Source organism: Pyxicephalus adspersus, chromosome 9 (assembly GCF_032062135.1).
Source record: "Pyxicephalus adspersus chromosome 9, UCB_Pads_2.0, whole genome shotgun sequence".
NCBI lineage: Eukaryota > Metazoa > Chordata > Amphibia > Anura > Pyxicephalidae > Pyxicephalus > Pyxicephalus adspersus.
In genome coordinates, this window is record NC_092866.1 from 34,039,706 (window position 1) to 34,064,952 (window position 25,247).

A 25,247-nucleotide genomic window follows, 5' to 3' on the forward strand; every position below is an offset into this window, starting at 1 on the left:
AGTAAGTTACAGTTACACCCTTTGCAAGCAGGTGCTTCTGTTTAAGCCTTGAAGCAGGAAGTTCTGCTTTGTCTTTGGAGAGATTTAGATTGCGAACGAGATCATTAAGCTCTGCTTTTGTAAAGGTCTCTGGTTTTAAAACTTCATCTGCCAAGTGGTCAGGATCAGATGATTTGAAGTTGTAACTGGCTGCAACTCCAGCGCATTCCTCTTCACCTTCAACAGAAGCAAGTCCATCATGTGGAGGTACTGGAACTGGCAATAAATCATCATGGGGAACAGGCCTAATTGCAGAATCGAGGCTGAGCTGTTCAATTTTGTGCTTAGTTTTACCTGAGAATCCACTTTTGTTGACGTAGCAATAGCAGTCGATTAGATGGTCTCGCGGTTCTCTCCACACCATCAGGATTGCAAATGGCATTGCTGCTTTAGGCCAATTTAGCCAATCACGCAGTTCATTGGAACAACTGGTACAGATGACATGTGGAACCCAAGATTTATCTTGGTCACCAAATGGACAGCCAAAATATCATTTGTATTTTTTTTTTTTTAAGTTCTGTGGTAATTTGGCAATGTTGTGCTTTCGTCGTGTATGAACCACACACGTAACAGAAACTGTCTGGATCATTAAGGCAATTTCTAGGCATAATGACAAATTAAATCAATCGCAGTTAGTGCAGTCTCTAACCTTAAAAAAAGAAAACTGTCATTAAATGTTTTAATATGTTAAGGCTATTTATAACACATAACGTGCTGGAGAAAAACTGAACACAGATTTTATATATATATATATATATATATATATATATATATATATATATATAATGAAAATACGAAAATGACATGTTGACCCGTGCAAGGATTTTAAAATTGGATTTGGACATTTTTATACAGCAAAGAATACGAACTTGAAAACAAGGGGTCAACGATTCATTTGGAAGCAATAAAAGTTCTAGTGTAACTTATTATTAATTTTCTTATTCTGCATATTAAAGATGCATTCCCTTTAAACACCAATATTGTAATCACCTTTGCCTTTTCCAGGTTTTCCCCCACTCGAAGTAGCAAGGCCGAGTAATCACCTCTTGTGACAATGATCTCATGGCCTTCAAACTCAAAGGGTCCCAAGAGGTGCGAAATATCAGATGACACATCTGCAGATCCTGGTGTGTGACACATGAATATTGTTAGTGCGTACATAGAAAATGTAATACAGCACAAGTAATACAAGTTGGTAAGCCACACTAGTCTATGAAAAGTATTCATGAATACATGTTTTTTTTACCAGGAGAATAAATGTATGATGATTTTATTTAGACCAGTGTCAACTTAGAGGTTATCATTAGCAAAATGAATAACAAACATGTATTACAAAAGCCAGAGGTCTGTGACTGCTAATTAAACAATATAATTGTATTTATAAAGCTCCCACCTTCTTTAACAACAGATGCTAGTCGAACCTCATACTTTGTCCTGGCTCCTTCAGCCTGAGTTTTAAAAAGTCGTGTGTTGTAGGCACTAATATTCTGGAGATAAAAAAGTAAATATGATGAGGGGCATTATGATTAAAATATTGAACAATTAATATTGCCACCCACAACTATTAAAAAGCACAGTGGTAACCTTTGAATCAAGGAAACGCTGAATGAGTTCTGCATCTTCCATAGTGCAATTTCCAGAAAAGTAAGTGGTAATTCCCTATGACAAAAAGTAACAAGCATTAACATGCATCCTTGCAACAAATCATTAAAAGACAGTTTGTTCTAGTTCTTCTTGAATTTCTGGACTGTGACACAATGTTCTCTTCAAGATGTTTTTGGTTCACGGGAAGCCATGTGTAAGTTTCCCCTCATAGGAGGAGGAATTGAAAAATAACATAAGAACACAACTACTTTTAAGTTTTGATTAACAATAGTTACATAGTAAGTCATAAGTCCATCAAGTCCAACCACTCTGGAAATGCAGTAAACATATCCCAGATATAAAATCATATGGACATGTCTACATGGCAGTAAACAGAACTGATACATAGAGATGCAGCATCAGATACACTGTAGAATAATGTTGTAGTTTAAAAAACGAGGTTTATTTCACACAAGATCCACCCAATATTTACTGCACGAGAAGACTCAAATTCCAGGGCATTATTTTTTAAATGCAAAATATTACCAAACTAAAATGGCCCATATCTTGCTACTGTCTGCTAAATATTTTGGGCAGCCTAAGTGAGCCAATGAAACATTCATGATCAAACACAATCTGTAAAATATTTTTGGCACAGTTACATATGGGCTGCATTGAAAATGAGGAATATCCTAATAAAATATTTTAAACAAATATTACTCCAGAACCATATTATTTTACCATATTATGATAAAAAAAAAAACTCAAGGTGCTTTTTTTAATATAAAGAAAATTGCATATTTTCTTGCTGGGCTTTGTGGTAGTACTGACATGGTCCCCGAGTCCTAGCTGCCTTTCACGTGGTTCCAGTGAGTACATATGTTTCCCAGCAATTTTCCAAAGAGCATCCATTCCTTTAGGATCCTTAGCAAATGCATCACTTGCCCGTAGTAATTTCTCTAATTTCTCCTATTAACAAAGAATAGTCAATCATAAATTAAAAAAATATTAATTTTAAATGGTCTGGAAGAGCTCTTTGCAGTCAATAAGGAAACAACTTACCTTGGAGACATTAGGGACAAACTTAGCATCCCCAAAGGACTTGTAGTTACCCATGTTTGCAAAAAATCCAGCAGCATACACCAGGAGGGCCTGTGCAAGGTGGAAAAATCTAAGTGAATACAGGACAAATCTGGAGTACCATGCAATAAGTGTCACAGCATAAATACCCTAACTAGAGGTCACTACTAATCAAGTCAAAATCCGCCCCTACCTGTCCCGAGACCACCAAACTCCTTGTACATGCTCTTATCATTTCTCGTCTGGACTACTGTAACATCCTTCTTGCTGGTATTCCACTAACCCGACTCTCCCCTCTACAATCTATTATGAATGCTGCAGCCAGACTCATCCATCCTTCGCTCCGCTCCTCTTCCGCTACATCTCTTTGTAGTTCTCTCCATTGGCTTCCTTTTCACCTTAGAATCAAATTTAAGCTCCTGTGCTTTGCCTTCAAATCCCTACACAGTTATTGTCCCACTTACATCTCTGACATGGTTAAAAAATACTCCCCCTGCCGCTCTCTCCGCTCCTCCAATGACCTACTAATGACTTCCTCACTCATAACCTCATCACACGCACGAATACAAGACTTTTCTAGAGCTGCTCCAACTCTCTGGAATGGTCTTCCTCGTCCTATTCGGCTTGCTCCTACTTTCTGCTCATTTAAAAGAGCACTCAAAACCCATTTTTTCAAACTTGCCTACCCGGCTTCTTCTGTCATTTGAAACCATCACTACTTCCCACACTACATATCTCACATCCTTTGTGTGTGAAATTCCCCCACCTACTAGATTGTAAGCTCTTCGGGGCAGGGTCCTCTCCTCCTGTATCACTGTCTGTATTAGTCTGTCATTTGCAATCCCTATTTAATGTACAGCGCTGCGTAATATGTTGGCGCTATATAAATCCTGTTTAATAATAATAATAATAATAATAATAATAATAAAGTCATCAGATTTTTCTGGCAGTTTGACATTGAGCATTTTTTAACTTATTGATCTGCTATAAAAAAACACTAAGATTTTACTCAACTTTTAAAGTTTGTTACATAGTAGGTCAGGTTGAAAAAAGACATCCACTAGGGAGATAAACATATCCCAGATATAAAACACTATGGACACAGTTGGTCTATAGGAAGCCAAAAAAAACCCTGGTACAATTTGCTTCAACTGAAAAAAAAATTCCTGATTCCATGAGGCAATCAGATGTTTCCTGGGTCAACGGTCTCTGCTATCTTTACTTTAAAGCCTTAATACCCAGTTAAATTCTGTGCTTCTATAAAAGCATCCAGCTTTTTTTTTTTTTTTTTTTTTTTAAGCAATCTATTGTAGTTGCTGAAACTACTTCTTGATGGATCCTATTCCACATTTTCACAGACCTTACAGTGAAGAGTCCCTTACCTATCTGGAGCTTAAACTTCTTTTCCTCCGGACACAAGGAGTGCCCCTCTTGTTCTTTGTAATGATCTCAAAGTGAATATTTGGGAGAGTTCTCTATATGGACCATTTATTTATTTATACAGGGTGATCATATCCCTCCTTAAAAGTCTCTTCCTAAGGGCCTGTGAACATTGGGGACGCAATGCCAGGGAAAGCAGATGCCGGCCGGGTGGCCGGTGTGTGGCTGGGAAGCAGGAAATTTAAAATACTTAATAAGTATTCTTAAATGTACTGCTTTTACATACAGTTAGGTCCATAAATTTTTGGACAGAGACAACATTTTTCTAATTTTGGTTCTGTACATTACCACAATTAATTTTAAATGAAACAACTCGGATACAGTTGAACTGCAGACATTTAGCTTTAATTCAGTGGGTTGAACAAAAAGGTTACATAAATATGTAAGGAACTAAAGCCTTTTTTAACACCATAACTTCATTTCAGGGGCTCAAAAGTAATTGGACAAATTAAAAAGCTGAAAATAAAATGCTCATTTCTAATGCTTGGTTGAAAACCCTTTGCTGGCAATGATAGCCTGTAGTCTTGAACTCATGGACATCACAAGATGTAGGGTTTCCTCATTTTAAATGCTCTGCCAGGTCTTTACTGCAGCGGCTTTCAGTTGCTGTTTGTTTGTGGGCCTTTCTGTCCGAATTTTAGTCTTCAACAAGTGAAATGCATGCTCAATTGGGTTCAGATCAGGTGACTGACTTGGCCATTCAGGAATATTCTACTACTTTGCTTTACTAAACTCGTGGGTTGCTTTGGCTGTATGTTTTGGGTCATTGTCCATCTGTATTAGAAAACACCTCCCAATCATTTTGACTGCATTTAGCAGGATTTGAGTAGACAGTATGTCTCTGAACACCTCAGAATTCATTCGGCTGCTTCTGTCCTGTGTCACATCATCAATAAACACTAGTGTCCCAATGCCACTAGCAGCTATGCACGCCCAAGCCATCACACTGCCTCTGCCATGTTTTATAGATGATGTAGTATGCCTTGGATCATGAGCTGTTCCACGCCTTCTCCATACTTTTTTCTTGCCATCATTTTGGTAAAGGTTGATCTTGGTTTCATCTGTCCAAAGAATGTTTTTACAGAACTGTGCTAGCTTTTTTAAATGTTTGAGCAAAGTCCAATCTAGCTTTTCTATTCTTGAGGCTTATGAGTGGCTTGCACCTTGCAGTGCACCCTCTGTATTAACTTTAATGCACCCTCTGTAATTACTTGCAGTCTCTTTATGGTAGACTTAGATATCGATACGCCTACCTGGAGAGTGTTGTTTACTTGGTTTTCCGTTGTGGAGGGGTTTCTCTTCACCATGGAAATGATTCTGCAATCATCCACCACTGTTGTCTTCTGTGGACGTCTAGGTCTTTTGGTGTTGCTGAGTTCACCAGTGCTTTATTTCTTTCTCATGATGTACCAAACTGTAGATTTTGCCACTCCCAATATTGTTGCAATTTTTCGGATGGGTTTTCTGCTTTTGAAGCTTAGGGATGGCTTGTTTCACCTGCATGGAGAGTTCCTTAGACAGCATCTTGTCTGTTCGTAGCCAAATCTTCCACATACAAGCCCCCCCCCCCCCCCCCCTTCAAACCAACTCCAGGCCTTTTATATGCTTAATTGATAATTGCCCACACCAGCCCATGAAATAGCCTATGAGGCAATTGTCCAATTACTTTTGAGCCCCTAAAATGAAGTGATTGTGTAAAAAAAAAAGGCTTTAGTTCCTCATATTTTTATGCAGTCTTTTTGTTCAACCCACTTAAAGCTGAAATAAAGCTGAAAGTCTGCAATTCAACTGAATCTGAGTTGTTTCATTTAAAATTTATTGTGGTAATGTACAGAACCAAAATTTCAAAAAAGTTGTCTCTGTCCAAATATTTATGAACCTAACTGTATTAAAGATACTCAGTATTCATACCGTCAGGGAGGTTAAACTTATTACCCATTGGAATATATTTTTCAGTTTAGAACAGACTTGAAACATTCTCTTTTTGTTCCGTGTTCTTTGAAGACAATATTGTCTCCCAGTCTAAGTCACAGAGATCCAAATTAAAAATGGAATATTTACTTAATTTAAAAATTAAAAGTTTTTATCTTTCCTGTTTATAGCTTACATTAAATGAGATCATCTTATGGGCACTGCTACCCAGGTTCTCTTTTATATGCACATTTGGTATAAGCTCTGCATTGTTAGAAAGAACTAGGTCCAGCAGAGTATAATTTCTAGTTGGGGCTTCTATATAAAATTATCTTGTATTAAATTCATAAGTTTCCTCCCTTTTGCTGTTCCTGTAGTGCCATTACTCCAGTCAATGTCAGGGTAGTTGAAATCTCCTGTAATTAAAACATTTCCAGTTTTTGATCCTTTTTCCTTGTGTGCTAATAGTTGATTCTCTTTTTCTTCCTTAGCACTGGGGGGCCTATAGCAGGCTCCAATAATTAATTGTGTGTTATGTATCCCCACATTCAACACCACCAATAACGTCTCAATTTCATCACATACTCCATCAACAATTTCTTCTTTCACATTCACTTTCAGATCACCTCTCACATACAAACAGACACCACCACCACCTTTTTGTTTGTCTTTACGAAAGAGAGTATAACCACGAATATTGACAGCTTAGTCATGTGAAGAACAAAGTCAGGATTCAGCAATACCAACTAAGTCATAATTGCTCTTCATTCATTAAGGCTTCCAACTTTGCTATTTTGTTTACCAGACTTCTAGCATTGGTGAACAGGCTCTTTAACCTCCCTGGGTGTATGAATACTAGGTATTTTTAATTGTAAAAGCGGTACATTTAAAAATATTTAGTATTTTATTATACCAGCCTGGTAACTCCTCCCAGCCACACACTCGCAAGCAGATGCTCGGCCGGCATCTGCGTCCCCTGGCCTCGCGTCCCCAACATTCACACGCCGGCGACGCAAATGCCAGCCATCACCAAGTTACACGGATGTCCAGCATTGCCAGGCACCGCTAGAAGGTGGGAACCAGGTAGGACTTTTAAACTCCCTGGCAATTCCACCCACAAGTGTGGCTCAGGGTTACCGATTTTGGTATGGAAAATTCACCCTGAGCCACACTCAGGTTTACTGCATTTATCAGCACTATTAGCCAAATCCTTTTGTTTTTCAGTACAAATAGTACTGCGCAATCCAATGTTTGTGTGTAACATGGAAAAAGCTCCTTATATTTTACCATACCCCCCCTTCCTACTATCCCCAATATACCCTTCACTAGTGGCTGACCCCTGTCTGACTTTTCTGCCACCATATTTAATTGTCCCACCCTCCTCTGTCCTAGTTTAAATATCCCTCAACCATTCCCCTAAATCTTTCCCCTAGCACAGCAGACTTCCTTCCATTTAGGTGCAAACCATCTCTGGCAAATAGGTTGTACCCCAATGAACAGTCAGCCCAGTGCTCGAAGAACTCAAACCCTTCCATTTTACACCAGGATTTAAGTCATGCGTTTAGCTGTCTAAGCTCTCTCAACCTTTCCTGTGTTGCGAATGGCACAGGCAATAATCCAGAGAACATAACCTTGGAGGTCCTAGACTTCAATTTGAAACCTAGTTCTTTAAACTGATTTTTAGAGGATCCTCCATCTTTCATCTATCATGTCAGTGTTTCCAACATTACCCAGGACAGCTTGGTCATGCCCAGCCCCTCCCAGTAATTTGTCCGCTCAGCCCACCACATGCTGTACTCTGGCACCAGGGAGACAGCAAACCATTTGGTTGAAGGGATTCGGGCAAGAAACTATTTTATCAGTCCTTCTGATCACAGAATCTCCTATGAACCAATTGTCTACGCCTTCCCGCATTGCCTTCCCCACCCCTACTAGATGGGCTGTTCTCCCGGCTGTTAGGGGTAGCAGTAACATCTAGAGTTGCCACCACTGGGTCTGCCATCTGCACATCTTCACTTAACATTGCAAATTTGTTAGGGTGCTCAAATACAGGGCTGGCTTTCCTTTTTTGGGAGCCCCTACCACTCCCTCTAACTACAGTAAGCCAGATTAACATCTCCACCCTCCACATGATCACAGGGGACCCCTCTCAAAGTGATCCAGTGATTTCAGTGTGGCAATGCACTTCTCCAGCTCTCCAATGCGAGATTCCAGAAGGGGTGACTTGCTCACATCTGTCACAGCGGTATTCACCTAGGAGCTGTTGCTCCATTTGTGCATACATATGGCAGACTGTGCACTGAACAAAACTTTGCTACCACTTATTTTCCCAGTTACAATGTTTTATTGTTTTCAAGGAGTTATAAAAGTTTACTTACAGTTTGTAGTTACCATAAGGATTTCCTTTGTTTTCCTACTCCTGTGTTTTCTAACTCAACCTAATTCCCAGACACTTTTATTACAAGCCAAGAATGAGAAACCTCAAGGCGAGTCTGCCCAGAATATAAAGCACCTGTAAAACCTTGACCACTCCTCGTTATAGGTCAGCAAGGAAAGAGAGGAAAAAAAAACAACTGACAGTCAAACAGACACAACTCCCAAATACACAATATCAGAAAACAACTTCTGTGTTTTCTAACTTCACTTGACGCCACTCCACTCCACTCCACATTTCCCCAGCCACTTGTATCACAAGCCAAGACTGTTGATACTGAAAATATAAAACTATATCTGAAAACTAAAGCTATACCTGAAAACTGTCACATGTAGAAATGATCGTCTGTCATGATGATGATTATTGCTTTTTCACTTTATTAAATCAATAAATGTCTTACATGATTTGTAATTCTTCGTATCTGTTGGGAATATGAACCGCCAGAATAAACTTCACTGCATTTAATAGTCTGTTCCTCCATGTACCTCGGAACGTGTGTTTTTTGTTTTTATTTTTTACATCTTTAATGCTAGTATCTTAAGTGGGAAATGACAAAAAATATATAATTCTCTTCAGTCTTTATATTTACCTACGTCTACAGTACAGCAATAGCTGAGGCCCTAACCTCACTTTCCTCCACCATACTCTAAAGCAATATAGCTTTGTGAAGGACCTGTTCCAGCTCGTCAATGGATAGAGGATTACTGATAAGGTCAGCAGTATTATCTGTGTATTCACCAATGCAATTTCCAAAGCTTTCAGGTTTACAGGAAACTATAAAGACAAGTAGAGATAATACAAAAACATTTTTTAAATTAATGCATATCTGTAAGAATTGTGGAGATGTTGCCTATTTTTATATACTACTTGATAATGTATTATAACCATCTCGAGAATAGGTATAACAGCTAACATTTTTCTAACAATCCTTTTTGATGTTGCCATAATTCCTTTTATGAAAAACAGCATTATCAAGAACCTGCAATAAGCACTTCAGGCAGTTGCAAGAAATTACAACTGGATAATAATAGGTTAAATCAGAAAGTGTTTTCCTGTAAGTCCATGCTTATTTCTTCACAAGCTAAATATGTTTGAAATCTTTATATTACAACATACCTAATTGATCTGTATAATAAAAGCATCCACAGTACATACACTTCGACTGAAAACAGCAAAAAATTAGCATTATTCTTTTACAGGCAGTCGCTGGGTTACACACAAAATAGGGACTGTGGGTTTGTTCTTAAGTTGAATTTGTATGTAAGTCGGAACAGCTACATTATTTTAATAAATGCAATTAGGACAGATGTTTGTCTCAACATATTATTAGGCAACGTGGTGTCAGGGACTGTAAAAATCTTTACTGTGAGTTAATCACAAAGCAAAAAAAAAAAAATTTATAGAACCTAGACATTTATTAAGTTCTGGAGCAAGCTGTGCTTTGATATGCTAAAAGAAACAACTGCAGAGTTTGTCTTGGTCATTAAAGAGTTAAAAGAGCTTGAAGAAGAGATCAGTCTCAGCTGTGTTTAGCAAAAGATTTTTTCTGCAAGTCATGCAAACCGCCCTCCATCCCCCTTCAAGCCTGCTCACGAGGGAGCAGGGAAGCCCCGTTTGTATCTAGTTGTCTGTATGTGGGATGTCCTTAACCCAGGGACAACTTGTAAATTAGCAATTGGTACTTCAAAGAGAGGCTGAAGCCTAAATAATCAATGCTACCTAAGAAATCACTAAGCAACCTTCTAGTCATGTCTACAATGCACACAAATATCATCTCTATACATAGCATATATTTGTGCAGATTGAGAGTGACTGTTCTGTATTCATAGATCTCCCCAGAGGGTTTTAGCCGGTTGCTCCGCCCAGCTGCTTTGAATACCCCGCCCAGCTCTCCTGGCAGCTCTCATCCTGTGCACGGATCCCAGTGAGGCTGCTCTGTGTCATTTGTTCAGAGGATTGTGCTGCTGCCAATGAGAGGTGAGCACACACAGTTCAGCCTTCATGTGAAGGAGACACAGGCAGCCCCGCCCTCATCTCATAGCACGAGCTCAGATTTCTGTTTTTAAAAAAAATCTGTATCCACTGCTAGGGCTGTGTGCAGTCTGCATGTTGTTCTGCATCCTCATAGCTCTGTGTACAAACCTCCATATCTCCTAAACTGTATGTCACAATGATTTGTAATTTTCAGGGTGCAAAGGGGACCCTCAGATACTATTTACTACAATTTCAGACCCCCAGCTTTAAAGAATTTTAAGATATGGGGGCCACAAATGTAAAAAGTTATGAAAATTAAACTTTGGGGTTGCTGTTTCAGAGGAAAGTGCAACTAGGAGTCCTAAATTGAAAATGCAAATTGGGGACCCAGGGCCACTAATATAGCAAGGAGCATTGGGGTGGGGCCCCTAAATATATACCTACCTGCCACAAATCTTTACCTATGAAACTACTGTCCGCTTCTCTTCTTTGTACACCAATTTCTCTGAGAGTGGGGGTACAAAACTGAAAATATAGGTTCAAGTGGCGGGCACATTCTCCCACTACAATCTTATTACTACAGCAGCATTAGAACATAATACACTCTGCCCATCAAAATGGGCCTCCCTGCCCTGTTACACAATCCTGTCCACTTATCTAACATTCTGAACTTCAATTGGGGAATGGGGAGATGCAAGAAACCAAAAATATAGGTACAAGTGGGGAACATCTGACTAACATTACCTAAAACTTCATCACTATGGCATCATTAGAAAATGAACTCTGCCCACTAAATTTTATTGAGGTTGAGGTACTGGAAGGTTACAGTCATGTGTAACAAGGAAGTGCATTTTTATGGACAGTTTTTTTTTTATGTTGTAATGATGCCATGGTGATGAAAGGTGATTACCACAAGTGTCTCCCACTTCCACCTATATTTTTGTTTCCCTGCACCTCTTAATTCTGGAGAAATAGGGTTTTGAGGTAAGATGCAGACAGATATGTGTAACAGAACAGGCAGCAAACTTTGCTGGGTAGAGATTTATGTTCTCATAATGCCATACTAATTACATTTTTAAAAGGTTCAGCCACAAGTGTCCCCCACTTGCACCTACAGTTTCAGTTTTCTATGCCTCCACGTGTATCTTAAAAATTTCAAGTTAATACAACCAACGGTTTAGGAGATATGAAGGTTTGAACACAGCGAGTTGTTAGGCTCCAGAATATGACATGCAGCTTTTACACTCACAGAGCGATCACACTGCGCTGCCGATGACATTACACACTATGGATAAACTTCACAAACTGTTTTTATATAGAATATGGGTAGTGATGAGAGGGGGTCACTGTCTGTCTTGTCCCCATCTGATATCACATGCATGATGCTAATAAAGCATAGCCACATTTTTAACATTATATTAAAGAGTGGCTTTCTCTGTTATGTAATGGAAAAATGTGCGTTTTTTTTTTTTTTTGTTTTTACACTTTTGTGGAGAGGACCACAGATCCTCCTGGGATATTTGTGTCACATCCCAAGAGGCTCGGCATTGCTCCTTGTGTGCATGCACCTTCAGAGGCTTTCTTATAATGTAAAAAGTGTTCAATCTCACTCATGCGCAGTGCAAGGCAGCATTGGACATACAAGTGAGTATCAGAGAAAAGGTGGAAGCTGAGCCAGCATGGGCCTGCTGGGCTAATTTTGTAAAAGAATCGAGTGAAAAAAAAAATGTTTTCACAAAAGACATAGACACAGATATAGACACAGGAGCACATCTGAAGTTAGGCTGAATTCACACCGGCAGTAAGGTTACATTTGTCCATTCCTCATGCCAGGAACCACTGCTGCTTAAAAAACTTCTAGCTCTGAAAAAGCCCAGCACTTACCACCTGTTACCAATCCTAGGTGACTAGCACTTACCGCCTGTTACTAATCCTAGGGGCCTAGCACTTACTGCCTGTTACCAATCCTGGATGCCCAGCACTTACCGCCTGTTACCAATCCTAGGTGCCTAGAACTTACCGCCTGTTACTAATCCTAGGGGCCCAGCACTTACCGCCTGTTACCAATCCTAGGTGCCTAGAACTTACCGCCTGTTACTAATCCTAGGTACCTAGCAGTTGCCAGAAGTCATTTAGAAGGGGTAAATGTTTTTTGCTGCTAATATGAGGTAAGCCTAACTTGTTACACCACATTCATTATACTATTACACTACTACAAAGGATTACGCTCTTAAATCTTAGAATACTAGTAAGTTGGGTCACAATACACGGCATAGGACAATTGTGGCAAAATACATAGAATAGAAAAATTGGATATACTAATGGGGCAGGCATTACAAAGTTGTAACAAATAATTGGGAGAAGGTAGAACACTGAAACAATAAGAGGTTACCGGATACCCATGGCATAAACAACTGAGAGCACTAAATTTGCCGTGGTTTGCTTCTTTCGGTGGGTTGTGTGACAATCTTGTGGCTACGGGTAGGTTTAGACAATCTTCTCTGAGAATTAAAGGGATGTGACAAGACTTTTAATCCTAATAAACTGGGTTAGAAACATGTTAGTTGGGCCTTTGTTCTGCGTAGTAATAACACAATCAGAGCATCTCCAAACAGGTGTGGGGTGTTTCCAGCATATAATGGTAATTGATATACAAATAAACAAAGATATACAAAAGTAGTCCAAGGTAGATAAACAGGTTTGTGCCTTTGGTATGAAGCCACAGGAGAGTTACTGTAGCACATATTGTTAACGTGATAACTTAATGCTGGGCATAGAAGTTGTCAAAACTTTACATGCACAGCTGCAGGCCATGCAGACCCCTGTTCACTGCTGAAAGTGCCTGCATTGGTTAAATAGGCACGAGTACTAGACCATAAAGAAATGCTAGAAAGTGGTATAGTGTGAATCACATTTTTGTATGTTACTGCCCAGGTATAAATGTGTCGATTTTTCGGGGAAGAGAAGATGGCATTATGCACTATAGGAAGAAATCAGGCCTGCGGAGGTAGTGTCACTTAAATGATCTGCTTTCTATGTTAGCCTTTCCCTCCCTCATCTTCTTCTCTTCCTCCCACAGAGATACATGATATGTAATCACAGGCTAGGCAAATAGGAGTCCACTCCTCTTTGATTATCTATTGGGGCTTTCCTTTCGGGTGGAACAAACTAACAAATTTAAATGATCTGCTGCTAACATTTCGGTGGCAAATACTACAGGACACCTTCGGAGGTCTTGTGGAGTCAGAGGTGCTTGGAAGGCACAAGGGACTTGCAAAATATTAGGCAGTTGGTTTTAATGTTTTGACTGATCAGTGTATAGCATAAGGGGATAAGATGCCTGTCACTGGTTTTACTTTGTCGGCAGGCTTTACACTAGCCACCTGTATCTTAGGGCCTATTCATATATCTGTCAGCTGTGGTTCATTGCAATAACATTCATGTTACGTGCAATAATGATTTTTTGGTGCAATTCATTATCAATGGCAACCTAACACAATATGGAAATGCACCTCCAACACGTATGTACTGCAATGCACAGTACATAGTGGTGTATTGTGCTAGGAACAAAATGTGCTTGTTCCCTTTTTTGTGTATTCTGGAAATCTAGACTCAAACTGTGACAGGCTTAATATATAAATAAACTTGATAATACTTAACTTAACCCCCTAGCGGTAATCCCGAGTGTGACTCGGGGAGGCTTTTACATGCAAAAAGCGTTAATCTCGAGTCACACTCGGGGTAAATTTAGAAGGCCCCCTTACCTTTGCCCCGCGCTCCAGCGGCGATTGGATGGTCCCGCTGTGATGCTGGGGCGCCGGTCCGTCGGGGGGTGTGGCCGGGCGGGAAATTTAAAAGCAGATTACTGAGTAATCTGCTTTTAAATACCACCCGGGTCCCGGCCACGCCGCTGCTCGCATCAGCAGTGAGATGCGAAGCACAATGCACGACTTCTGCATTGTGCTTCACATCTTACTGCAGATGTGAGCAGCAATAGCAAATTCCGGGGGTGGTCAATGTACAATGTAATCTGCTTTTAAATGGTTTTTAGAGTACAAAAACACCACACAACATGAAATGAAAATAAAAGTACATTTTTAATTTTATATGTTATTTTAAGATTACATTGTTGTCTATTTCATAATTTTTTTAAATTATTATTTATAATTATGTATATTATAATTTATGATTATATTATAAAAAATAAATATAATTATCATACCCGGGAGTTAATCCTAAGAATTACAGGCCCACAATATAAACAAAAATTTCTATGCAAAAAAAAATAGGATCACTTTTTGCATCAAAAAACTGACAGAATTAGAACGCTAGGGGGGTAAAGGTTTAAATATTCATTGTGATTTGTATCTTTGGATTTATTTTAATTTTTCTTTTCTTTGATGTCTTTGTGGCGATTCAGAATCATATCCTTCTTCCTTGCATATAGGAGGAGAGTATTTCAAAGATAATAAAATTACATTTTACTAAACATGGACATAAGGAAATGAAAATGAAGATCTGTTACTGCTACATTTTTAACCACCTCAAACGAACATCTGAAATTAGATGGCAATTTTCAGGAGTAACCTTTTTTTTTTTGTCCTCAGATAATTAAAGTCTTGTGTTATCTTTGCTTTTAATGTGTGAAGTGTCATCATGTCAAGGTAAAAAAAAATAAAAAAAATGCACAAAGCACATTTTAAGTATAGGTATGCTGGAATGTGTTACATTTTGTCTTTGGATTTAAATATTCTGTATATTACAGGAGGTATAGTTTAAAGATCTACTTGCAGGTATTCAGTTACATATGCACATATGGATCATACACAAAATTAAAGATTACTTAGAAATGTGTGTGGGTTGATCCTGGCTTTTGCCTCCCTATTGGTAGAAAAGGATTATGGATAATTTCAATAACTTGTTCCTAATTAACATATACTCATTCTGTTGCATGGTCATGTTACGTAAATGATTACTTAATCATGTACAAATGTCAGTATACCTGGAATTCATCTTCAGTTAGTCCCTGGCAGAGAGCCACTCCATGAAGAACTGAAGGCTCCTGAGCCCTGAATAGCCTATTCAGCAAAACATATATGGCTGGGGATTCAGGTGAAGTCTGGAACAAAACTATCAAACCACCATAAAATGATGCCCTTGAGAGGTAATGAGTATAAAGCTTCTCTTCTGCCGAAAGAAATGAAAAGGCCTCTTCACAATCAAGCAGAGCCACTGGCAGATCATTAGGGAGGACATACTGAGATTGAGGCACCATGTTGCTAGTAGATGTTCTGAAAAAAGAAGGAATAATGATTGCACATATTAGCAAGAATTATGTGCAAAAACATTTTAAAAGATTATTACTATGCTAAATATACCCAAGGATTTTCTTACTTTGATATGATGATTATCTTGTATTTGTAAAGTGAAAGAGGAAGTATAAATATTTTATTTTTGACTGCTCAAATTAAAATAATCCGCAATAATTAAGGACAGGAAAGAAATAGATAAAGGTCAATAAATCACTAGGTATAGACAAAGCTATAACATGCATTCTATCTTGGAAATACAAAGGGTGACTGTTTTGTTTTTTTTGTCATTTAGAAAAAAAAAATCATAATAGGTTCACTCAGCAATGGTTATGAAAGCAATATCTCGGACAGTCTGTAAAACTCTACAGAAGATAGATTCAAATACCCAATGAAGAATAAATTATGCTTTTTTGCTTTAGTGCAGTACAAGAATATCTGTGCCAGTTATTTTCTAAATAAAACACCACCACTAAAAAATACTAAAGATGAAACTGAAGATATTCTAAACTTTTATATGCATGTACCAAAACAGGCAAGTTTTGTGAATAACTTTATCACAACATGTGACCAGAGGAGATTGTGAGGTGTGTGTTATGTGCTAGAAGCAAGAATAGGAGGTCCAGCTTTGCTGCATAATGCAGAATCATAGACAGTAAGATGCCATCAGAGGAAGAAAACAGAGCAACTGAAGAACTTGCTTTGTGTAGTGAGGACCTTCAGCTGTTTCCCAGTCTCTTCATTGCTGTTCCCTCTACCAATTCCCTGGTATATCAGCTACATCTGTCATTCTTCTACTAATCCATCATCATTTGGCTCCTTCTGCCTTTTCACTAGCCCAGTTTTTGGATCCAGTTTATTTCCAGTGTAGAAGCTTGCAAAACAATATAATTGGGAGAGAAAAGAGCCTCTGATCTGATTGATTAAATCCATTAATTAGCTAGGGAGCGTGGCTTTAGCATGGCACCAGGAAGCCGCAAGTAAACGAGAGCTTGATGCGCCCTCCATGCTAGCACAGCACTGCATAGAGCCCAGCCTGAGTTCCTCTTCACAGAGCAGAGAACATGGTCCAGAGGCAAGGGAGGACGGAGCACAAGAAAAATCTTGTGGTGGGCACAATAGGAGCTTTCTTGATGTCAGAAGGAGAGTCTGTGGTCTTAAATCGTACAGAGGGTGCCTCTACAGCAAATGAGACAGCCTATACGTGAGTACTCAGCAGGAAGCAGGAGAGGAGAGAGTGATGGAGTCTATGCAATTACCCCCCAGCTCTCTGGAGGACTATGTACTTTCCCTTCCTTCTAAAGAGGACTTATCCTCCATGTTTGCTGATATGAAGAGTTATGTTAAAAGGAGAAATTGATTACTTACGTCCTGATTTCACAAATACCTAAATACCTTGGCGAGGGTGGAAAAGGCAGAGGATAGATTGGATATGCAAGAAAAAGCGATGAGAGCTTCAAGAAATAAATCAAAAGTCTGCAAAAAAAGTATCGCAATCTATCATATCAGCTAGATGTGAAAAATAGAGGAAGGAGGAATAATCTGAGAGTTAGGGGTCTCCCTGAAACCATTGGGCCTGATAAATTAGAATACACCATAAGGGGCCTATTTAACCAGATTCTGGGATTTCAACGTACAGCTCCACTGCGCTTTGATAGAGTACACAGAGTCTTTCAAGCAATAGCTGCTCCACCTGATTCCCATAGAGATGTAATCTGCAAGCTGAATTTTTTTTTCAGATAAAGCTGCAATCCCAGAAAAGCTAACGGCATTCTCTAGTTATGATTTTGACGGCATATTCATATCTATTTTTCCTGACCTTACAAAAGCTACCCTGGATAGGCGAAGAGGCTTTGTGACCATTATTGGAACTTACCAGTATTCAGTACCGTTGGGGTTTCCCCGCATAATTGGTAGCTAAGAATGATGGACGCTTCCATTTATTGCGTTTTCCAGAAGAGTTGGAGACTTTTTGTAATGGTAAGTATAGAAAAACCAATACTCACAAATTGGCGAGATCTGGATCAACATTGCATACCCTTGCTACATCAGGTAGCTTGGCAAAGAAAGCCAGCTCGACATTCTACATAACTAATTATTAGGAGTCTGAATGCTCACATTTAGGTAAATGCCTTATTATTGTGCTATTTGAATATATGGCTGAAATATATGTAAAAAAATTTTCGGATGTTCTTAGGGAAGGGGTGGGTGGGGTTTTTTGTTATGTTTGTTATAGCTGCCATTCAACAACACAGGGGTTTCGGTATGGTAAAATGCTCAATCAAGGTTTCCCTTGGTTGAAATACCAGGGGCACATTGGGGCTTTTACTTGGTAAAAGAAGAGGTTAAAATAAGGTAACACCAAGAATTTAACATAGGAATTTGTTGTTTATGTCTGAGTAAGGTAAATTGTCTTGTTAATTGTTGTTTGTCTAATATGAGGACTGTCATATGTTTAAGGGTAAGTGTAGTGAGAGGTTTGCAAGATCTATCCTCTCTATTTCCCCCTCTCCTGACTAATGTCTCTGGGACAGACAAGGTTGATTACATATAATGTAAAGGGCCTGCATTCAGCTACTAAGAGGCATCAGATCTTGAAAGAGCTACAATCTGTGCACGGGGATATTAATTTTCTACAAGAAACACATCTTCCATATTAGTCAAAGGAAGGTTTTCATAAAGAAATAATTTTAATTTGATCGATTCAATTACTGAACCCAATGGAAGGTTTTTGTTTTTAAAGGGAAAGCTCCTTGAGCAGATCTATACACTTGGGAATATTTACTGCCCTAATAAGCATCAAATACAATTTCTTTTGAAGACCCTTCGTGCTCTAAGGAGGTTTCAGGAGGGGTTATTGATATTGGCAGGAGATTTTATTATGGTGTTAGAGCCCCCTCTTGATGCCTTGTCAGGTAAATCAAGTCTACCATTTAAACAGTTTCAGAAATTAAAGAAATTGTTATTAGATGTTTGGAGGGTATTGCACCAGACTGTAAATGACTATACCTTCTTTTCCCCTGTATATGATACATATTCACGTATTGATATGATTTTTATAGAGCATTTCCATTTGGATAAATTTGTTAATGCAGAAATTTATTCAAGTTTAAGCAATTCCAGTGTATAGGTGGCGTCTTAATGAAGCTTTATTGAGAGAAAAGGACATTGACATAAATATTACTGGAGAATTGAAACATTTTTTTTAGAGAAAATGTCACAGATCAAATTACCCCAACATGTATATGAGAGGCACACAAAGCCACTATACGGGGTAAATTTATTACACATGGGCACGTAAGAAAAAGGAAAACTAGATTAGATTGCAAAGTTGGAAGTAGTACATAAACAGTCGCAATGGAAGACGCAGGCTCTGCAGCTGACACTGTTACAAACACAATTAAAGCAAATATTGGATGTAAAAGGCTAAATATGCTATCTCTAAAGTCGCTAAAGGTGCGTACACACTTCCAATTTTTATCGTTCCAATCGAACGACGATCGATTGGGCAAAAAATCGTTCGTAAAAAAGTAACCAACGACGCCGACGAACGAGGAAAGTCGCTGGAAACGAACGACCGGACCGACGGATCGGATTGGACGACGATCGTTGAACATCGTTCGTGTGTACGGTCGTTTGTTGATCGTCCATGTTCAGAGCATGCGTGATGAACGAACGTCTGTTCACTTTCCTGTCGTACACATAGTTCCTCTATCGCCCAAACGATCGTATCTATTGTGTGTACAATATCTACGAACGATCGTGTCGTTAACTCTATGTGCAGGATCGGTGCTATACGATCGTTCATATATATCGTGCATGAACGTTCGTCGTTCGTTTTCCAACGATAATAATTGGAAGTGTGTACGTAGCTTAAGTCAGGTCAGGCAAATATTTGGCAAATGCTCTGGGGAAAGTGAAAGCTATGACCTGTATATCTAAGACTGAAAATAAAAATGTTGAAATGGTCCATCAACCGAGAGAAATGGCTGCAGTGTTCAGGGAATATTATCAAGAGCTTTAACAGGTGCCGAAAGAAGAGTCTCCAGAAACATTGGCCATTAGGAAAGGGAAGAAAATAGTGTATCTTAAAAAAGCAACGTTAAATAAAATAATGCCTGAAAAACTGTCTGAATTAGAAAGTGATTATAATGAAAATGAATTGAGAGCAGCTATCAGTTCATCTGAGGCTGGTAAAACACCAGGTCCTGATGGTTTAACGCTGAAATATTATAAACAATTTAATGATTTTCTTCTCCCACATTTATGTAGATATAATAATGAGCTATCACAGAAGGGTGTTATGTACACCTATATATGTATACCTAAACTTGGGAAGGACCCTACAGTTTGTCCTAGTTGGTGTCCCATCTCTTTGCTCAATGTGGATGCGAAGTTGTTTGCAAAAGTATTAGCTAAGAGAATTCAGGCACTTATTCCTTTTTGGGTTCACCAAGACCAGTCAGGATTTGTCCCAGGGAGGGAAGCTAGAGACAACTCTATTAGGGCTCTGTCTATCTTACACTATGTGCGGAGATGTAGCCAGCCCACACTATTTCTGACTACTGATGCAGGGAAGGCATTTGATTGGGTGGACTGGCTAAATTTATCCCTGACTCTGAAGCAAATGGGTTTTGGACCTAAGACGTATAAGTAGATAATGGCCCTTTATTCATGCCCATCTGCATATGTTTGTGTAAATGGTACGTTGTCTGCACCTTTTAAATTATATAATGGGACTAGACAGGGATACCCATTGTCACCATTGCTTTTTGTTGTATCTTTGGAGCCTTTCCTGAACATAGTGCATCAGAATAATAATATACAGGGTGCTAAGATTGGTAAAACAGAATATAAATTAGCTGCCTATGCACACGATATTTTGTTCACTATTCAGAATCCGGATATGTCTGTCCCTAACTTATTGTCAGAATTCTCTGAATTTGGCTACTTAACTAATTTTAAGATTAATTTAACCAAATCAGAGATTCCTAATGTGAATATACGGAGATCAATGGAACAGAGGTAAGAAGTAACTTTTCTTTTACATGGTGCCAGAAATCATTAACATACCTAGGTATTGAGATAACGCCCTCGCTGATGGGTCTATATGGGACGTATTATCTACCATTGCTAAATTCAATTAAGGAAGATATCAAACACTGGAAACAGCTTTGGCTATGCTGGATTGGGAGGGTTAATGTGGTAAAAATTTATATTTTACCTAGGGTACTATTTTACTTTCAAATGTTGCCTATCCAGTTACCTCCCGCTTTTTGTAAATGTTTAAATAGGTTAGCTTCCACATTCATTTGGTACCCGCCAAAAGCTGGGATCTCTTCGAAAACACTTTTCTGCCCTAAAATTGAAGAAGGTCTGGGTCTCCCAGACTTTAAACAGTACTATAATGCCTCTCTTTTGAATAGAGTTCTAAATTGGAAGTATGATGAATTCTCTAAAGGGATGGAACTTTGCTCAGCCAATTTAAATAGGGTTATTTAAACAATATAGATCCTTAGGTATGGATACTTCACCCCTTACCTTAACGACATTGAGATGCTGGGATGCTTTGCATAGACAACAGGGGTGGTTATATAACTCACCCCTTCTTACAATTACTGGCCTTCAAAATTTCGCCCAAGGGCTTAAAAGGAACTTCCTGGGACAGTCACCACATACCGTAATTGCTGTTACATTAGGTTATCTTAGGAGATTCAGTTCTCCCATTGTCACAGCTTGTCCCTCTGGATAAAGGTAAACAGATATACCAGTGGAAATATATACAACTATGCCATTTTGTAAGGTCATTACCACACCCCTTACGTTCTAAAAGAGCACTTACTACATTGGAAATTTTGTTTAGAGGAGAAAATAGATTGCCCCAAACTCTATCGAAATTATACAAACTTTTAATTAGCTTTACTGGCCCAGAGTTCCTGAATAATTTAGGGAAATGAAAAATTAATTTGTTAGCTCACTCTCTGAGGTTCAGAAGAAGACGATCTTGAGTAGGACTCCTAAAACTTCGATATGTGCAAAAATACAAGAAGGAAATTTTAAATTACTGGATTATTATTATTATTATTATTATTATACAATTATATACATATATTATATAAAGATTTCTTTGTATTGGACTCAATACAGCTTTTTTGTATTGAGTTCAATACAAAGTTATTTGAATTTCCTGCCCCGCCTCCCGCCCGCACCGACGCATGCAGCGACGTCACCGGGAAACCCCGGAGATCGTCACTGCACATGCCGGATGAAGAAAGAAGAGGACAGACGTGTCCGGAGGAGCTGCGGAAACAAGATAAGTATTTTTTTTCAGTTGTAATCCGATTATCATACAATGTTGTATGACAATCGGATTGCAATATAACGCTTGTTTATATTTTTAGCTACCCCGACTTTGGTTCGGGGTAAACGATAGTAGCAAGTTTACTTACCCCGAACCAAGGTCGGACTAACCGCCCGGGTGGTTAATATAAAATTGGAAGATTTCTTCCTCGGAATCACTTCTTAATAGTTTGTAACATTATAGAATTTATTTCAATTTATGAACACTATTTTATATTTTTGCACTAAATGTCTATTTAAATGTGAATTCTTTTTGTTATATGTAAATTGTATGTTGGATTTATATCAAAACAATAAAAAAATTAAAATTAAAAATTAATATTTTTTTTTGTCTGGATATTTTATTTTAATATTTTACAGAGCCCATAACCATGACATTACTGGTCCTTCAAAGGTTCTCTCAATCTAATAAATTCAGCCTACTTACAACAGCGTCAAACACCACACAATTATCCACTTTTTCTGGCCGATGGCAGACCCTGCTAGTAACTGCAAGCAATGTTTTTGGTAACAAGGAACAGGTTAGAAAAATCATGAACCTATTATTATGCAAGCTTCATTCTTGATATCATTATATTAGAAACCTAAGAGACTTGTACCACCCAATAAACAACATGTTAACTAGCCTGAACAGACTCCTGTTGAAAAATTGCAAATCTCAAAATCGAAGCTGTCTATATTTTATAGAAAACTCCTCAAAATCTAAGCTATCTAAAACTCCTAAAATAAATCATTTCTCAACTAAATGTGCATGTTCTTTGCTTTCTGCTATTTTGTGGATTGCCAAGGTACAATAAACATAACTGTCCTGTCTCAAATTCAAAGTCACATGTCAGTGTCAATGTGTGTTAGATGAGGCAGCCAGCCATGAGAAATTAGGGAGTTGTTCTGTCAGTCATGGCAGCAAAATTACAAAGAAAACATTTTTGGGAACTGCTGTATACACACAAGATTTTTACCCAAGATGATTCTGATTGTTTTTCCTGGACAACAATTACCTATGGTATGTACATAGCCTAATTTACATTATGAAAGATACAAGAGAGTTTTGTTGTATGAGACCAATGAAGGGATCTTAAGTGATCATTTAATCATTTAATATCTGAAGTGCATCAATAAAGTGGAATTTAAAAAAAAAAACTCACTTTTACTTTAGGAGATCTGTTGATCTCGCCAGAGCAGCCATCTTTGACCTTTTTTTGCTTTATGCCTACATCATGTAAGGTAAAAATTGTAGTTTAGGTCCACTTTAATAACTATGTATTAAGTATGTCAATAAGGGGGAGACATAAATGTCAGTAGAGATGCCACTATTTATTCTGCCAGTAACTGCCTTCAGAGTTCTTTATCATTTAATGTCCACAGAAATAGTGAGGGGACTATCAAAGGATGGGGAAACAGGTAGGTGTAGATGTAACACAGCCATAAAGTCTTAAGCAATATTATTTTCATTATTAGGAAGGGGCAAAAAAAAGAAACTGATTTATACATTGTTACTGGAGAGAAAATAAACTACGCTCAGGGTGTATAAGAATACAATATATACCTAATGGTAAAGAGGAGGATAGAAAGACAAGCTTTTATAGGCAGAACATGTATGTTAAAAGGTTAAACTTTTATTAAATGTATATATTCCTATTCTTAACAAAGTCCTACTGCGCTAGACCTATCCAACACAGTTCCACTATGCTAGGATTGCATCATAGGTTTAAAAACAAGCCTAGCATAGTGAAACTGTGTTGGAGAGGTCTAGAGCAGTAGGACTTTGTTAAGAAAAGGATTATATACATTTATTAAAGCTTAACCTTTTAACATACATGTTCTGCCTCTAAAAGCCTATCTTTTCTATCCATCTCTTTACCATTATGTCTAATCACAAGTCAGGCTAAGCAAACTTATTTTTATGTAAACACAGATAGATTGCTCTCTTGGTGGACCACCATTCTACAATATAAAACATTGTTATGTTTTAGCGCACTGCTAGTGTCCAACATATGTCAGTGCCTAAAATGTATCACGCTATGGTTTTTCCCATTGATTGATATGTCACTTCTGTGTATGTTGGATACCTGCCCACATTGGAGTTCTACCACAGTTGCCTACATCAGTTCTAGGTGTGCCCCAAGCCTGTTCCCCCACTGCACTTTGTGGTTCAGCATCACATTACTAAAGAACATAGAAACCACTGGAAGGAACTACTGCATATAACACAGATGCATATTTCTGACACATAAATAGGATTTAGATATTGGCAGTGGCTGAAGATTTGAAGGCCGTGGTTTGTACAAACAGCAAGTATACATGTATGTACAAGTTTGGGGTCATCATCCCCTAGTAGTGAAAAGTTCACTTTCATAAAGATAACATTCACAAAAATTCTGACAGATTTAAGTAATAAGAAAATAAAATAACATTACAAGAACACATCACAAGCACAGCACATGAAATCATTCTCTCCCCCTCCCAGTTGATGAATGGACATTGACTAGTCAAAACAAAACATACAATTGTTCCTCGAATATTTGCATCACGTCCAACGTTATTCACGGTTACTATTATCTCTGAGGTGCTGCAGTGCGTCATTACCCATACATACAAAAAGCTCCCTAGCTTACCTGCTGTTGTACGAGATAAGGCTGCTGAAGTGAAACTACATCCGGGTTACAGCGCTATTCAATGGAAGCCAAGCCCTAATTCCAGTCGTACACTTCAACCAACCATCAGCGACGTACAGATTATCCCAATCAATGAAAGACAAGAGTCGTGGCGTTTAGTAGCCATTAAGGAGCAAGCGAATCGTAGGGGGCGTTAACAGTCTGCGTTGGGCCAATAACAGTCAGTAATGTGCGGGACTGACACCTTGTGAAATCTATTGTGGATTGAAAGACTCTCATAGGCAGGAGCCTATTAGAGCGCCAGTGTGCTAACAAAATAAACTACCCGTGAAAAATAACTGCCAGAGGGCGGATACCAATGGGTGTGTACAATGACCTAATCGACAGGATAGTTTCACTTTCACTTTGCGTATGAATGCAGCATGTCGTCTACCACAGCCTTACATCTCTCCTAATACAAACCCCCAAATTTCCTGAACAGTATGTCCTACCGATCTGAAA

At 38.5% G+C, this 25,247-nt stretch overlaps 1 protein-coding gene across 6 annotated transcripts in view; it reads right to left on the bottom strand.

Annotated features, from left to right (window-relative positions):
* DPP3 (dipeptidyl peptidase 3) overlaps positions 1-24,908 on the bottom strand; it is a 98,996-nt gene extending 74,088 nt beyond the window's left edge. Inside the window, exons 1-8 of one of the 6 annotated variants that reach the window (XR_011922100.1) lie at positions 24,747-24,908; positions 23,277-23,341; positions 15,465-15,753; positions 2,686-2,775; positions 2,455-2,592; positions 1,624-1,698; positions 1,433-1,526; positions 1,030-1,163 (exon numbers count right to left, since the gene is read on the bottom strand). Coding sequence is in view for 5 of the 6 variants with exons in the window: in XM_072421328.1 (XP_072277429.1) it covers positions 1,030-1,163; positions 1,433-1,526; positions 1,624-1,698; positions 2,455-2,592; positions 2,686-2,775; positions 15,465-15,737 (804 nt within the window). In the remaining variant the exon portion in view is untranslated. The remainder of the gene's footprint in view (positions 1-1,029; positions 1,164-1,432; positions 1,527-1,623; positions 1,699-2,454; positions 2,593-2,685; positions 2,776-15,464; positions 15,754-23,276; positions 23,342-24,746) is intronic. The other 5 variants (XM_072421328.1, XM_072421332.1, XM_072421329.1 and 2 more) reach the window with 5 other exon arrangements.
* Positions 24,909-25,247: the final 339 nt, after the last annotated feature.